General features: G+C 44.3%; 2 protein-coding genes across 2 annotated transcripts; one reads left to right on the top strand and one right to left on the bottom strand.

Moving 5' to 3' along the window:
- The first annotated feature begins 246 nt into the window (after positions 1 to 246).
- slc30a5 (solute carrier family 30 member 5) lies at positions 247 to 6335 on the top strand. Its single transcript, XM_040196958.2, has 16 exons — positions 247 to 838; positions 1004 to 1126; positions 1215 to 1281; positions 1537 to 1622; positions 2080 to 2167; positions 2300 to 2387; positions 2521 to 2597; positions 2713 to 2883; positions 3007 to 3295; positions 3431 to 3639; positions 3985 to 4142; positions 4224 to 4353; positions 4854 to 5094; positions 5184 to 5410; positions 5738 to 5866; positions 6054 to 6335. The coding sequence occupies exons 1-16, from the start codon at positions 768 to 770 to the stop codon at positions 6222 to 6224; spliced, it is 2325 nt and encodes a 774-aa protein (XP_040052892.1). The 5' UTR covers positions 247 to 767; the 3' UTR covers positions 6225 to 6335.
- Positions 6336 to 7027: 692 nt separating this feature from the next.
- On the bottom strand, positions 7028 to 16911 carry LOC120831498 (MAM domain-containing protein 2-like). Its single transcript, XM_078088189.1, has 15 exons — positions 16590 to 16911; positions 16351 to 16461; positions 13324 to 13613; positions 11951 to 12035; positions 11611 to 11745; positions 10963 to 11231; positions 10606 to 10699; positions 10238 to 10384; positions 9946 to 10065; positions 9678 to 9826; positions 8420 to 8516; positions 8151 to 8309; positions 7798 to 8051; positions 7521 to 7605; positions 7028 to 7389 (listed from the first exon to the last, which is right to left on the bottom strand). Exons 1-15 carry the CDS (start codon positions 16678 to 16680, stop codon positions 7343 to 7345), a joined length of 2133 nt encoding a protein of 710 aa, XP_077944315.1. The 5' UTR covers positions 16681 to 16911; the 3' UTR covers positions 7028 to 7342.
- Positions 16912 to 17131: the final 220 nt, after the last annotated feature.

Here is a 17131-nt window from a genome sequence, read left to right as displayed (position 1 = left end):
CAAATTGGTTGGTATAAGATGTCAGGTCGACATATTGACCTAAAAGTGATGTGTATATATTGTTTCACATTACATATACATTGATCAATTGCACTTTTTGAGAACATTTTGAAAAAATTAAGGAACTAGTCAATAGTTTTCAAACAAATCCAAATCACACACATTGCTTGGTATCTCATCATTTGGACTTGGTTCTAAATTCTAATTCTAATTCTTCGTGGTGCGCTGCGCAGAAAGCGGAACTGCGCAGCAGTGACGCTCCCGAATGATAAACACACGTGACGTGGACTTGTTTACCGTGTCCGGAAGTGCTTTGGCTTTTTGGCCAGCTTGGATGTTGTATTCCTTCATTACGGACTCTGAGAGAACTGTTAATGTGGTCAGCTAAACCAACTCGTTCAATATCGAGCTGTGACCGGGAGAGTACAGGTAATTGTTTGGCGTCCACGGCGTTGAGGCCAGAAACCTTGGGTCCATTTTTCCAACTCGACTGACGTGCCAGATGGATAGCTAGCAGGCTAGCAGGCTAACAAGCTAGCAGGCTAACAAGCGAACAGGCAAAGGAAGCTGTCAAGTGTCTGGAGGTTTATGCCTGTGTGGCGTTTAGTTTAGAAGTTAAGTTTAAACGGAAGAATGATTGAAAGCAATAACGAACCCGGACTTATTCTTTAAAATGGGCCGTGGGTTAATTTAACTATTCGGGTAACAGTGATGTTTCGGATATTGGGGACATAAATACTGCAAGTGGACAGACTGGGTGCTTGAAGATGGAAGACAAATACAGCAGCAACGTGCTGTCCAGGGGGAAACTGGGCATGGTGGAAGTACCCAATTCCAGGTATGTGTCTCAATAACTTTACATTGATCTCATCCAACCGTTATGTTTTTGTTGACATTTAATTCCCCATTCAATTGAACTTTTGACTGGTACTGTATATGTGATGCAATGTTCAAAAAACAAAAACAAGTTAAGTGGGATTGTAAAACCTCTTCTTTGTCTCAGGTTAACCAGATACATCGTTTTACTGGTCGTCACCAAGGTCCTCAAGGCTCTGGGGATCTTTGAATCTTATGATATCCTCAAGGTTGTTCACATTGTCCAGTTCATCTTCATACTAAAATTAGGGTATGTATTTTATGTGTTACTGTTATTAAACTTTAATTTACTTCTGGAGGGTGACAACATGCTGACAGGGACTCTTCTCTTTTCTCAGGAGTGCTGTTGTTCTGCTTTTCTTCCAAAAGCCTTTCTCCTCAGGCAAAGTCATCTCTAAGAGACAGGTTCGTTTACCCTTCAATTTGTCTGTGCTCCACCTCTTGCTTTATTTAATCTGTCATTTCTGCTTCATTCGACATAATATTTGAGTCCCGTGCTCTAAAGGCTGAGATTTATAACATGAAAGCACATTGTATCAACGCCTCGTCGCTGACCATTCCCTTGGTTGCCTCAAATAGAGAAAACGAAATCAATGATTCCCCCTCCTAAACTATTAATAATAATAATCTGTTTTCATTTTAAATCTGTTTTCTTTTCAGTGGATAAAGTTACTAAAGCATGCTGTTTTCAGCTGTGTCATATCCCTTCTGGGCTTCTTCGGTCTGACTCTCTGTGGCCCTCTAAGGTAAAATTCCACCAATAATGTGTGTTAAGAGTTTATAAAGGCAACAATGCTGCATGCATGCACGTAAGATATTTGTGTTGTATTCAGGAATCAGGAAACATTTATTGCCAAAATATGTGATACATACAAGGAATTTGACTTGGCGGTCAGTGCGTGACAGTAGACAGTATAACAATAGACAAGACAGCAGTGCACAAGTAATAAAATAAAATCCTAATGCTATGGGTTAGTTTAAAATAAGACAATAAAGTTAGTTAAAAATCTGTGTGTAAAAATATTTAAGAATTAAAAAATCAAGTGCACTGACAAAAGAGACTGTGAAAGTGACGTGTGCAGAATGAAAGAAAGTGACGGGTGGAATGTCAGAGTCAGTCTTTAAGTGTATTTATATCTTTGTGTTTACTCATGCAGACTCTTTGGCGCTTAGGATGTGAAATGTGTGTCTGCTTTTTCACAGGACCTTGTTGCTTTTTGAGCACAGCGATGTGGTGGTCATTGCTCTCCTCGGTGTCCTGTTCACAAGCTCCGGAGGGGGGCCGTCCAAGGTAAGAGGCTCAGTTCACTGGTTTGTGCACACTACAAGACACTGCATTGTGTATCCTGCCTCAGCTAAATCGATCACTGTAGTAGAAATGTGTGAAATGCATTTCTGTTGTTGTTTGTCTGAATTCACGCAGACCAGAGGCGCCGCTCTCTTCATCATCGCCGTGATCTGCCTCCTCCTCTTTGACAACGACGATCTCATGGCAAAGATGGCGGAGCACCGTATCCTTGCTTCTCACGGAGGGCGGCGTTATTCTTTTATTCCACAGTTATCCCCCCTGATCTGTTTGTGTGTGTGTGTGTATTGTGTACCTCTGTTTTACTTTGTGATTGCCTTGACTTGTCTTTCAACCAGCCGAGGGCCATCATGACAGCGCGCTCACTCATTTCCTCTACACAGCCATCGCATTTTTAGGGGTTGCAGATCATAAAGTAAGCAAAAAGCTGTGTTATGCATTGAAGGTTCTGTTTACTGCCGCTCACAGAAGCATAGTAATGTATTACTTTGGCTTTCTGAATGAGATTCCACCCCCTGTCTTCCCCTCAGGGGGGCGTAGTGCTGCTGGTGGCCTCCCTGCTCCTGAAGGTGGGCTTTCACACGGCCTCCAGGAAACTGTCAGTGGAAATTGGGGGCGCGAAGCGCCTCTACGCCCTCGACAACTTGGTTTCGGCTATTGTGCTGCTCCCCTGGGTCGTAGTGCTCTCATTAACCACAGACGTAAGTGCACAGGCCATGTGCTTTTTCTACGTATTTGTGCGCTCCTCCGTTCTTTTGGTCCTCCTCTACGTCACTCGGGTGATTTGTTTGACCTCCTAACCGGCTGCTTTTTCTCAACGCCAGAGTAAAGTAGAATCCTGGTCGTCCCTCATTCTGCCATTTGGGATGATCATCCTCTCCGTGACCATCCTGGAGTTTTACGTGGAGGCCATCTGCAACACTAAGATGGAGACGCCCAGGTGCGCCCGCTACGGCGCCATCGCCCTCTTCCTCAGTGCCCTGCTGCTGGCGAACTTCTGGACCCACCCGCTGACCGACCAGCTGCGCTCCATGAGCAAACCGCCCCAGCAGGTCAGCACAGAGCATGTGCTCTCGGGAGGAGTGATAGTCAGTGCCATCTTCTTCATCATGTGTAAGTGAAGGAGACCGTACCTTATCTCAGCACCGCCAAAGCATTTATGGATAGTTATGTACCTCTATTCTCACTGAAGCGCTTCACAAATTCCTTTTTTTTTTGTTTATCTTAAATATCCATCTCTGTCTGCAGCTTCCAGTATTCTCTCATCTCCATCAAAGAAAGGTCAGAAAGGCACCCTGGTGGGTTACTCGCCTGAAGGGACCCCTCTGTACAACTTCATGGGTGACGCCCTGCAGCACACATCTCAGTCGCTCCCACGGTTCATCAAAGACTCCTTGAAACAGATCCTAGAGGAATACGATTCCAGACAGATCTTCTACTTCCTGTGTCTCAACCTGGTATGCACAGTGAGCAAAGTGGGACGTGACCAGCATCACACGAATTATTGATTTGATTTGTCAGGGATATTGATGGATCTCTTATTTTCAAAATAAGAGATAACCCTAACCCTTAATACATCACAAACATTATGGAAAGCACAGGACATATTATTAGAGATTGGATATTTTCAACTCTCTCAACTCAAAGATGAAGCCTTATTCATAATATTTTCAAGGAGTCAATCACTTTTAACTTTTGTTTTTAGAAAATAGTTTCAGACTTTCATACATGGGATTGGTGTGTAGATTCAGCTTTCACGTTACATTCTCTTTCGTTATATTGAGTGTGTTGCTCTGTTCCAGGCTTTCACCTTCGTGGAGCTGTTCTATGGTGTTTGGACCAACAGTCTGGGACTGATCTCTGACGGCTTCCACATGCTGTTTGACTGCTCTGCATTAGTCCTCGGCCTGTTCGCTGCCCTCATGTCGCGCTGGAAAGCCACCAGGATCTTCTCCTATGGGTAAGAAGACATTGGGAGATTGTTGGGCATTTCAAAATCCAGCTGGATCTGAAAGTAGTCTCTCGCTCTCTTTTGCTGCAGGTACGGTCGTGTGGAAATACTTTCTGGATTCATCAACGGCCTGTTCCTGATGGTCATCGCTTTCTTTGTCTTTGTGGAGTCAGTAAGCCGTGTGCTGGATCCTCCCAATATAAACACAGACATGCTGACTGTGAGTACACCGTCCTGTACTGAACGTGTGGTCCTCCAACCTGCTCATGTACTTAAATAACAGTCATTGACTATGTTCTGATCTGTCGCATGGTGATTTGACCGTGGTGTGGTGTTTAAAAGAAATGAGCATTAGCCTCTTTTCATTAGAATAACATCATCGTTTTAGTTAAAGGTTTTACATTGTAAAATGTGCTTGATATCCAGAACAAGTTTCCCGCTGTGGTTGTTGTAGCTGCTTGTGACCTCCTGAAAACACGCCACGATGGCGTTAACGTTATGTTTAAAGGATCTGATGGGTCAAAGATTACTACCTTTGATCCATTTAAAGTGTGTGTTGATGAGCTTTGGAACAAACTGACGTAAAAAAGCTGTAATGTATATTTCTAATTATGATTGGATGATAGCGGTGGAACTTCCGGTCTTATCAATGATCTCCCATAGTAGCCCAACATCACTCTAAAATCTGTGTGTCATGTTTTTTGTTTTCGTCTCCTGTAGCCGGTGTCTGTGGGAGGGCTACTGGTCAACCTGGTGGGCATCTGCGCCTTCAGCCACGCTCACGCTCACGCCCACGGCGGCAAAACGTGCCCGTCGAACGACCACGGCCACTCGCACCACGGCCACTCCCACAGCGAGCACGGCCACTCCCACGGGGGACACGGCCACGGCGGGCACGGCCACGGCGGGCACGGGCCGCCCCCCGGCTCCGCGGGTGGAGGCATGAACGCTAACATGAGAGGTGTGCGCTTGCGTTGCCGCACTCACAAAATGCTGCAGACTAGAATTGTTGAAAATTTAAAATGTTTTCTTTCTTTCTTTTCATTGCAGGTGTTTTCCTCCACGTCCTGGCTGACACTTTGGGCAGCGTCGGTGTGATCATCTCCACCATCCTCATCCGTCAGTTCGGCTGGTTGATCGCCGACCCCATTTGCTCGCTCTTCATCGCCACGCTCATTTTTCTCAGCGTCATCCCTCTGCTGAAGGACGCGTGCGAGGTTCTTCTTCTACGAATTCCCCCAGAAATTGAGAAGGAATTGAACAGTGCGCTGGAAAAGGTGAGGGGTCCCACGCGAGGGGGTTACTGCAGTTTTCTGTGACAGGTGATGGTGGAGCTAATGACATCGGGAACAAGGAGGTTTTGTGTTCTGTTTTAAAGTTTGGATCAAAGATGGGCCATTTCTCAGCACGTTGCCACCCTCCATAAATAAATTAAAAAGAAGTTAGAAGTTAGTGCCCATTTATTTCAAACCAATGACAATGTATTGAAGTATTCTCATCCAAATTCAAGAAAGGTGCGTTATCGTTGGCCCCCACGACAGTAGCGATACGACCTCCCCGTCAGCAGACGAACAGGCTGAACAGTTTTCCTGGTGCTGTTTCAGGTTGAGAAGATCGAAGGAGTTTTGTCGTACAGAGACCCTCATTTCTGGAGGCATTCAGCCAACATCATGGCTGGGACCATCCACCTCCAGATCATGGCCGGCGTGGTGGAGCAGAGGATCGTACAGCAGGTCGGTACAAACTGCAGAATCCAGAGTCGTGCTGATGTTTTATGACCGGACTTAACTTCATGCCAGCTTGCAGCAGTTCTGCTTGATCGTGTGTGTGTGTGTGTGTAATTGAATGAATCCTCAGGCAGGCCGCTGTGAAATGTTAAGTTAGGATATTGACAATTCTGTTTGATCTTTTGCCACATAGGTGACGGCCATTTTGAAAGACGCCGGGGTGAATAATCTGTCCGTGCAGGTGGAAAAGGAGGCCTACTTCCAGCACATGTCTGGGCTCAGTACAGGATTTCAGGAAGTTCTGGCAATGACGCAGCAGATGGAGTCCATGAAATACCTGAACGACGGGACCTGTATCATGTAACAAACTTCTGTTGGACCAAATGAAAGCTTCTGTCCCCTTTTCATTGAAATGTACAGTTTATGTATGTATGCGGTTTAAAATGAATCTAAATACAGTTGTTCTATCTTTGTATCATCTGACTTATTTGCTTTTGTCATTATCACAGTGGATTCACAACATTCTGTGTAGGGATAGGTAAGTTAATGCGTTATTATTTTTAAGGCCGACAATCATTTTATCACGCGTCCATGCGTCAAGTTTTTCATTAATTATTCTCACTGGCTCTCAATACATAACAGAACCGAAACTAAAAACGGGCACAGAAAAATTGAGTAATTTGCATTTTAAATCTCTTCTACGGCGGGAGTTGATAGAACCAACGTTATTAATAACCTGCATCACTGAAAGTGTTTTATAAATCTGAAAATACCTTTTCAGATTTATAAAAGTTACCTATAATGGTATGATCGTGGAGGGTTTTTCTATAACGATTGAGGTGGTAAGTTGCCCTGGAAGTGGAAAATGTAGAATTACAATAAATATTATTCTCTAATAAATATTCTAAGTGAATACTACTGTTATAAAGCACCTTATTTCTTACAATTGTTTGCACAAATAACTGCACCGTGCACCTTTTAATTAATTATTGCGATTAATCGCGATTCATTCCAGAGATTCGTGCAATGAATCGCGATAAGAATCGGTAATGCTCGCTGCGCACTAATTCGCTGTCATTGTTCTTAGTTATTTGGGCCTAACTAGGGACATGTTGAAAATGGTTGGATTATTGTCTCACTACTCAAATTTTAGTAATGACCCCAAAGTGATGACACATCTTTTCCTTTTTATTGGCATTTTACTGTATGCTAGGCTGTATTGACTTTAGCATTTACTAATGAGGAGAAAAACTAAAATAATGGTGGATAAACCTCTAGCTTCATTTAAGTAATAAGCATTAATCTAATGCATCAAGACACGATGTGTGTTGCTCCATGAATACAGAACTACGTGAAAGGATAATTTCTAACCACGTCCCTGCGCGTTCTGATTGACAGGCAGGTGTTCGGAGCCTGTAATGTGCAACAAAAAAAAAGAAAGAAGAGGGCTTAATGCATCCTACGCAGCAGACGTCCTCTTGCCTACTCAATCTTATTGGAGCTTCCCACGGTGGCTTTGATCTCCATTTCTGGGGGGGATTCAAAAGGAAATCGGTTCAGACCACCATCTATTGATCGTATACGTAGCACTTTTTTGTTCAATGTTTTAACCGTAGCAGTGTGTTGTGAAAATATCTGTAAGATACTGTAGCTTCTTTACCGGGGCAAGGTCCGCCTTCCAAGATGATGTCATCAATGGCGATGTCACTCCTAACTGATGAGCCCCTGGTCGCCTCAAACACAATCTGGAAACACATTCCTCACCGTGAGCGAATAGCAGAGGAGGAAGAAGCCCTCAGATCCTTATGTGTAATACAACAGTTTAATCTCATACCTTAAACTTATGATAGAATCATATGAAAAAGTACATAAGGCAACTGCTATAACTGTCTCACAGAACACAGGCTTTACGTGAAGACGTCTTGTTGTACTCTTGCCTGATGCTGGCTGTCGCTGTGGTACTCCACTGTGGCCCTCAGCCAAGCGATGCTCTGCTCGCCGCTCAGCTGCCACAGCAACGCCTCCGCTCCATCCGTGCGGAGGCGGATGCCCAGCTGACCCGTCCCTGAGCCGTACATGTGGTAGTAGAAGTGCAGGCACTGCGGCCCCTTGGAGCCCCTCAGAGGTCGAGACAGCAGACGCACCCTCTGACCGGGCAGCATGGACGACGCCTCCATGTGCAGGTAGTGACCTGTCAATCACAAGTCAACGTCTCAACAGCACCGCAAGTGTCTCTCTTTCCGCTACGCCCGTGTGCCAACGAGTAAGAGTTTAATCAGGGGACCCTCACCCAGTCCCGTGGTGTGGTCTCCTCTCGGGCCGGTGTACGAGGTCGGGGGGGGTCCCCTCCTCCTCTGCCAGTCCGCGTCGTCGCTCTGCTTGTCCTGAGCGTAGCCGCACAGACCCGCCTCAAAGTCACAGTGTCCTGGCAGAGACATTGACAACACACCTGCAACAGAAACATTTACAGTAAAGTACAAGAAGAAACACTTTACAGTGAATAAAACATTGAGTTTATGGTTGATTGGTTACTCTTGAGCTTATCTTGCAGATGTTTACCTGCTGTCTGCTCACAGTCTCCGAGGCTCACGTTGATGTCATCCAAAGCCGCGGAGCCGCATTCCCAGAAACCTCTGCAGGTGCTCACGAAAACCAACTGAAGAGCCAAGTTAAACAGTAAGCAGAGGCATCAACGTCAGCAACCCCCCCCCCCCTTCCCCGCCCCAGAGGAATCAAACTAGCGCCACTTCAGAATTGAACTAAAACCGCAAACACTTTGTCGTGGTTGTGTGTGACTCATGAGGGGGAAATAATCAAGCAGCGGTTTTTAAAAACGGTGCAATGCGTAAAGTTGAGAGGAAAAGGCCTGTGTAGAGAATGTCTTTGAACGCTTTGGGGTCGGGATAAATTAATTATCGTTCACATGAACACACGATGACGATACTGTGTCCTCCAGCAAGAGTTGTTTGGTAAATAAATTATATCCCAGAGCAGAACTCCAGATCCTCACGAGAACGTCGGTAAAGCTTTTCATTAAAACGTTTTTTACTTCTCATATCAACTCTTAAGCCGTTTTTTTGTCTGTCGTTTCTGTCGTTCTTTGCTTGTGCTGCTTCCGTCCCTTGTTTTTTTTTCCACCTCATTTTTATTTTGATAATCCATCCATTGGTTTATTTGAATTTGTATGCGCTGGTGCCTTGAATTGTTCCTAAATTAGCTTTTCTTAAATAGTCCCTTCCTGTTTCTGCTGTAATTTTAGCATTAGTTTAGATCAGAAGTCCACTGAATGTGAATGAATTCCCACATTGGTTTTGAAGGCTCAAGTGGGGCATTTCTTCCACCACCATCGCATCACATTTGCATCTGTACGACCCACTGCTACATTTTCACAAACCAAAATTATAATTAAGTTAACGGACAGAAAAGCCTTTTTGAAAGAATTAAAATGACCAATGACTTGAAACTGGAGATTAAAAACAAAGAATCTAGACAATCAGCGGAGGCCTAGTTGCAGAAAGGATGGACGTCGCCCCCTGATGGACGTCAAAAAGGATACAAGTTCAAGGCAGTTCCACATTTAGTGGAAAGTTTGACTTTCTTGTTCCCCAGAGGAGAAAACAACAGACAGGTGATTTCTGACCTTTTTATGTTTTGCTCCTTCCATTATTTATTGTGTATTCCTACCACCTGCTTGCTCATTCATTCTCCACTTATTCTTTCCCTTCCTCGCTCACTACCTTCCCTTTCTTCATTCTCTATGCACTCATCCTCCACTGTATGCCGACTGTTTTGATATCTCCACCTCCTCTCTGCTGACCTTGGCAGGCTGTGATGTCTGGAAGGTGACGTCCGTTGTGATCCAGAACCCTCTGGAATTCTCCCCCTGAGTCCAGATCTTCTCCTGGCTGCTGCTCTGCTGCTGCTGCTGCAGGTACACAGCAAGCGCCTGGTCTGTCTGGTTGAAACCTGCAGTCGCCACAGTTATTTATGTCTGGTGAGTCAGTGAAAAGAATCCACAGCACAGGACTCACTCGCGGCACAAAGTGAACGTGCTTCCATCCGGAGAGTTCTCGGGTGCCACCCACCTCTCAGTGAGTAGCAGAATCTCAAGCAGTACTTCATGTTGCCCGGGAGGGTCGGTCCCATCAGCCGGCTGACGTAACCCGAGCGTGGGCTCAGCTGGGAATGAGACAACAAGAAATATCCTGCAAGGAGAAGAATTATTTTCATTCTTCCGTAAATCTGCTTCCCATGAGCGTTCCCATCACTACTTGCACCTGTTATTGATCATAACAGTTAAACATCCCACAATGCAACTCCAACTGCACAGATTTTGATGTGATAGTAGCGTTTAGGCAACCAGGTGTTGAGGCCCACCTGCCCCCGTAGTGTGGTCTCCGTTCCTGAATATGTTGGGCTTCACAGACACTCTCCTCCACGACGACAAAACCCCCTGGTGCTGGATGTAGCGGCAGAAACCTGCCTCAAAGTCACAGCTGGCGATGGAGGGGTCAAAGGTCGGCTCTGTGGAACAAATGTATGATGTTGGATGTTAAACTTTTGTGTCAAAACTTCACTTTGAACATCACAGAGAGCATTAATATTCTATACATCTATATTTCACATTTGTGTCCTCCAAACATTTGAGATTTTAGCGGTTTCATCATGTCCTTCAATCATAGATGTAATGACATTGAAATGAACTTGTTTAAAATCACAACATAAAGTAGCTGACTGCAGCTCACCGGTGTCTTTGCTGCAGAACTCTGGAGAAAAGGAAATGTCATCAACTGCCACGCGTCCGCCTCTCGCGCTGTTGAAGGACACCTCAAAGACCACCTGCAAAGGAAGAAAGACCCTCATAGACAAAGATTCAAGCCGCTGTGTGCACGCAGATGCAAACATAGGAGGTAATTTCATGAACATTATATTCCACGTGTAAATTTACAGTCTTTCCTTTCTATTAAATATTGTATAACGTAGTGCAGACATTCAGAAATGGGATGCTTCATCTCCTATTCAGTCGCTTAATTTCTTTTTATGTCAAATTCATCGCATAGATCTTTAAAATGGTAAAGAAGACCTGAGCCGCTCCTGCTGACCTGTACAGAGTACGGTGCCTTCAGGTCCACCTGGGCAGGGGTCCACTCTACGAATGCGCCGCTCTGTGTCTCTCTGTCTGCTCTCCACAGCTCCTGGTACTGACCCAGCTGGTCTCTGGCGTAAACGACGAACAGGTTCGAGCTGCTCTCGCTTCGCTGGTACTGAAAACTCAGGCAGCCGGACATCGGCACCGTCGTCATGGGCGACACCAGCGTGGCCACCTCGCTGAACGTTTTGGCGTAGATGGAGTCCACGTACATCATGTGACCTGAGCGGGGGTTCAAGGGTGATGCTGTGCTGTTCCAATGTGGGTGAGTCAATGCTGAATCAGCTCTAACATCCGCCAAACAAAAAACTACTGACAACATTTTAGCTTCTGTTTGTTACTTTTATCCAGTTTGGGCCGTGCAGAAAGCACAGGTCAGCCTGCCTTGTTTGAATAGAACAAGTTCCACACGCCCAGAGCTCAGAAATTGAAGGATAATGTTGATGGTGTTCTACATGTTTCAGATTGACATTGAATGAATTGATCCTAGAACGCACACAACAATCATGGCCCAAAAAAATGTACAATTTAATCTGTCCAGAAGGACACGTGCAGGGCTCTGTCGTTGAATAAAAGACACATTTATTTGAATCCCACTCACCCGTCTTGTGGTATTTGTGGTCACTTTGTATGTTGTTGTGAAGTAGCTGGCCGCCGCCTCCTCCCACGTACCAGTTTACATTGGCATTCCACCAGTTACTGTATCCACACAGGTGAGATCCCTCAAAATCACACTCTAGACGCAGAAAGAAGAGCTGCCTTTAGGGGTTTGGGTGCAAAGGGCTTTAATCTTAATAATGTCCCAACAATGTTCATGTGTGTGTGTGTGAGATGAAGGAACAGCACACAGATGGCTTTAAATCTTGCATGCTGACAATGAGCATCCAAGCCTCTTGGTTTTAAGAAACACGTGTGCGTGATGTATGTGTGGAGTCACTGACCCAGGCAGTATCCGGAGCTGATGTGGATCTCAAAGATGGCCACGCTGCTCCCAGCGCTCCGTCCAGGTTTACCTTCAATAACAACCTAACCAACAACACATGTTCAGCAATACTCGGCCACCCTGCTGGGAAGTGACATAGCCAATGACATCATAGAAATCAGCAAAGGTATTTGGAGTTAGAGGGAGTGGACCCGTGAAATTTGAGCGTGCATTGGAACAATCATGATCCAACGGGTCATTTGTGGTTGTTTAGATGGATAAATAGCATGCTTTTATTTATTGTGTTAAATTTAAATTGATATATGGAGTATATTCCAAATTTCTGAAATTGACAAAAAAAGCTTTCTAGGAAAACAGATTTGTTTGTTTTCATTGGGAAAAACATTTCTTTGCTTTCTCTCTTGTACATAAAGACTGGTGTCCGTGCCTTAAATGGGTTAACATTGCAGTCGTAGAGCTGAGGAATGGCTTAACTAACATAAAGGCCAGAAAAGGTCAGAAGCACAAGCCTGGCTCTCTTCAAAGTGAAACATAAATCTTTTAAACGATGAATCTGGTTTGTTTAATATAGATGTTTTAGTGGGAGTTGCATTGTTTATTTATTTCCTGGTTGTCCGAGCTAATTTAAGTGCATCCAGACTCCGTCCATAGTCCGCTTTTTTGATATGCAGCACTTATCACGTAGTTTCTTTAGAATTGGCTCTCAGTTGGTATCAATCATCGCTTCAGATTTTTGGAAAGAAAGCATAACTGTATTTAAAAAAAGAGTTTTAATCAATGTTCAGAGTCTGGCTGTTACATTTGACATGTTTTCACCTGGTTCTACTTTGGACTGAAATAAATTTATGCACAGAGGGGCCCACAGAGCAGAGACCCCACTAGCCATTATGTAGGCCCTGTCCCAGTAAGCCCTGCCTCTGCATCTAATATAAACATGTGCTGCACTGTTCCCACACTGTTTGGATAATGTGTGTGTGTGCTGGCCTATATTTGGGCCTGCCTGTGTAATATAAAATCTTTGTCTTTCGTCCTGTCTACAACAGCATGAAATATGTCTTGTGCCCCTCCACCGCCAAACAAAAGAGGCAATGGAAGCCAGTTTTGTTTAGAAACAGTTGCTCTGGATTTATAGTTATGCACAACTTGGACTTGTTTCAACGTTTAATTGTCTAATTGCCCAAAAAAAGTAATAAGACAAGGACATTCTGTGCCTAAATGTTATTGTTACGTGTGATTTGCATGATTCCTAACTGTTTCAAATTGACTAATGAATTAACTTTCTGTTTGTATTCAGTCATTTGACCTCTTTTAAAAAGAAAAAGCCAGGTTATCCCCCGTTTCAAACAAAGATTCTTTGTTCCACCATCTCACCCTGAACGGCTCGGTACCGTTCTGCAGGTCCATGCTCGAGATGACCCAGCTGTCAGAGGACGCCTGGCTGCTCCACAGCGGCTTGTCAAAGCTCTTCCCCTCGGTGCGCTGCAGGACCTCCAGGCTTCCCTTCCCGCTGATCTGGTAGACAAGCCTCAGGCAGCTCCACTCCGCCTGCTCCACAACTGGACTCAGCAGGGCGCCGGCGATCTCTGTCCGCGGCCCAGTTTCTGCATCTGTGTCCGCCTGCTGGTCGTTGCTCAGAGCCGCGTCCACTGAAACAAAGCGCCCTGAAATGAAAAGGTATTTTTTTTAGTCTACAGGGACAAAATATTGTCAAATCACTTTTCAAGAGGTTTTATATTGCATGTTTGTTTTTTTTACAAATATAAAACTCCTTACATTTTTCCCAACTTTGATTTTAAATACTAAAGCAGAGACTTGAATGTTCTGCATCTCATTTTGTCAGTATCCATCATAATGCAGTGGTTAGACTACAAATATGTAGACAAAGACATTTAAAAAAAGTACCCAGTCTCAAAAAGAGGTCATATGAAATAGAAACTGTATTACTACGCTGCCACATACACAAACTAATCCTCAAAGATATTGAAGCTTATAAACACTTCTAACTGGAATGCAGGAATCATGTGACCTACCTTTGTGAAAGTCTTTGCAATAGTGTTTCTTTTGTTTGAACTATAAAGAGTTCTGTGAAGTTAAATCCTTTTTAAAGGGTCTCAAAACAGTAAAGGGATGAATCCACCCGAAGCTCTGAATTGATTTTCCAATTCAACAAAGTGAGAGAGACAAAGTGATTCAGGCTGGAGAAACGCCAGCTGAGCTGAAGATTATAATGAAACTTTCTGGGATTTCTCTTTCCTCTTTTGGCCTTACCTTCAATATAGGAACACAAAGCCAATTGCTTGGCACAAAGTAAAGTAATTCTCAGAGGATTAGGTGGTTATAAAGACAATATTTGATAACCCGCGAGGCTTCAAATAAGATAAGTGCTAATATGTGTCGCCATCACAGTTCAAAATGCTATATTTTGAATTCAGCTCCCATCATAACAGAAACTCTTATTTTCTGCTTTCTACTACCGGGGCCTCTGGACTGTCCTCACTTGTCGGCCATTCATCATTTGTCCCTGTGGAATGTCCCGCTGCTTTAGAGCTCCTTTCTGGACAAACACGCGCTCACACTGAGAATAATCTTATTTCATATTTAATGCTGGTTAAGATGTTTACTTTCTATTTTATGCCAATGCGTTTTTAAATATTTGTATTTACACAAATGCACTTGTGAAATATAAGTGATCATGACGTATTCGTTTTTATCATTGTCTCTCCTGATTTCAGACAAGGAAAAAGTACATAAAATGCTTCATATAGTGGATGTGACTTCTCCTGCAGCCTGAGCCGTGCTGGATTACTGCGGGAGGAGAATAACTGGGCAGACACTGAGCACGCCATTGGCTACACCGACCTTTTCACAAGCCAGAAAGAGAAAGACAGAAAGTGGTTGCCGCTTCCCACACTGAAGACTGGCAGCGGGGCGAGGATCATGCTGGGAAAAAAGGTAATAAAAACCAAGTTTTTCCAACAGTCTGGCTGCGGATATAGTCGCTACTGTGGAGGCCACAGTGATGCTAAAATGACGACATCCTCGTCAGTCTAAACTGCGTAGATGTAGAGAGGGTTTAGTTTAACAAGAACCCCTTTCAGTAGTGCAGAAGCAAATTAAGCCATATTCATCAAATTGATATAAGGCCAACTTTGAAAATAAAATATGCTCAATTTGCTTGTTCCATGAGGTCAGGTATGAGGATTTGACACTTTTCATTGTTCATTATTAGATGTTATGTACCAGATGATTTATTTATCAGCAATTGATAGTGAAGGTAGTTTTTGGTTGCAGTTACTTCTTACTACTTATGCCGGATATTACAGCTGTGGGTTACAGAGCTGAAGTCAGGACAGCGTTAGCCTAGCTTAGCATAAATATGAAAACTAGATGAAACTAAAACCTGCCTGTCCAACCTTCAAGAATAGTCTCACAACACCTCCAAAATTAAACTAGTTTAACGCGTGCAATCTTATGTGTTTAATCAATACGCTAACATACATTTTAAAATGCGTATTGTCTCCTTTAGGGGGAGTTTCTGCGATTTCTGCTGGAAGTGTGACAACACGCAGTCACTTCACCCAACTGTTGTTTGGCAGGAAAAAGTTCCAGCATGTAATTTCCCACTAAAACCACAAATTACTCTTCTGCCCCCTTTAGGAAGTAGGCCCGTTTTCATTAAGCAGTACACCACTGAGTAGGTTAAAAATAACAAGGATTTTGGTATCAGAGAATCATATGTTCTGGCACTGGAGAACCAAATATATTGTGCTTTTGGCCTGAATATGGTTGACTGCCGGATTTAGTTGTTTTGGTTTTTTTTAAATGACTCAAAGAGAGCTGAGTATTTTGTAACATCAACATAACCTCCACCTCTCAAATCGGGGCCTGCCTCATGTCACAATTCACTTGACAGGTTCCTGCTGCGTGTACAACACGGTGCATCTGTGTCCAGATATCTGCAGCTGGACCTCTCTTCATATTCTGGATACATACGGATACGGCATGGGAGAATGAACTTGGCGATGGTTGCATAGTGTCAAGAACAGTGCAATATACACATGATTTAAGCCACACTCATCTCTGGGCTTTGATGACATAAATATTGACTGTCATGACGTAGATATTGGCATGCAGAGAGCACAATCCGTATCAGCTGCAGTACCAACCCCGCGAGAAAGCCTACATGTGTTACTTCATTGACTCCAGATGTTTGGAGGTGCTGGAATCAATGCAGACCAGATGGGCTTCTTTTCACCAGCATGCGTTGTTCGTTTGGCCAAAACCAGCACCAAAAAACAATGGCAACACCACAGCTACGCCACTAAAAGAGCAACAATGAAGCAAAAAAAAAAGAGAAGCCGGAAGACTGAAGCTGCTGCGTGGCGCGTCTCCCAGTACCATCTGTGTTCAGGCTCCAGCTCGTCAAGTCTGCATCCGAAGTGTATCCGCAGGTGTCAGACTCAAAGTTGCAGGAGCCGGGCAACCGCTGGCTCTGGGCTTGGATGGTGGCTTTGCACACAGGGAAAGAAACGGGGGGGTGGGGAGGAGGGAATGGTAAGAATGAATCATGGCAACTGGCATTAACAGAAACATGCCCTCATTCACCAGCACTGGTACGACCAGCAAAAAGTACTCACCAGCAAGAGTCAAGAGGTAGAATGGAAGCATTGCGGCTTGCGGCTCTGGAAATGAATCGATCCTCGGGGGAAAAAGTAGGTCCGCTTGCATCCACAGTCAGAAGAAATACAAGAAGTGGCTGGAGAAGTAAGTTTTGTTGAAGGTTCCTCTGGCGAGTGTCTCTCCAGCTCACAGACTGGCAGCACACTGCAGACGCTCCGCTGGGAAGTGTTCGTCTCTGGACAACAGGAGGAGGAGGAGGAGGAGGAGAAAGGGGACTAACAGAGAGAGGAGGAGGAGGAGAAAGGAAGAAGGTGCGTGATGACTTGATGGAAAGCAGTGGTGAGGGAACAGAGAAACAAGAGGGAGGGTGGTTGGTGGAGAAAAGCTATTGGGTGGTCGGAGATGACAAGAATCTTTCCTTGATGATCAGTAATGCAGAGGGAATGATACTAAATAGAAAAAACAATCGGGTTCTCAATAATTAACTATTCTTCAGCGTCAAAACGATAGATGTTGACACACATACTTGACAAGTTATGCATCAAGGCTACTCGAAGCT

The sequence above is a fragment of the Gasterosteus aculeatus genome, chromosome 14 (assembly GCF_964276395.1).
Source record: "Gasterosteus aculeatus chromosome 14, fGasAcu3.hap1.1, whole genome shotgun sequence".
Taxonomy (NCBI): Eukaryota; Metazoa; Chordata; class Actinopteri; order Perciformes; family Gasterosteidae; genus Gasterosteus; species Gasterosteus aculeatus.
The sequence above is the reverse complement of the archived record's forward strand: the minus strand, read 5'-3'. Positions and strand labels throughout refer to the sequence as shown.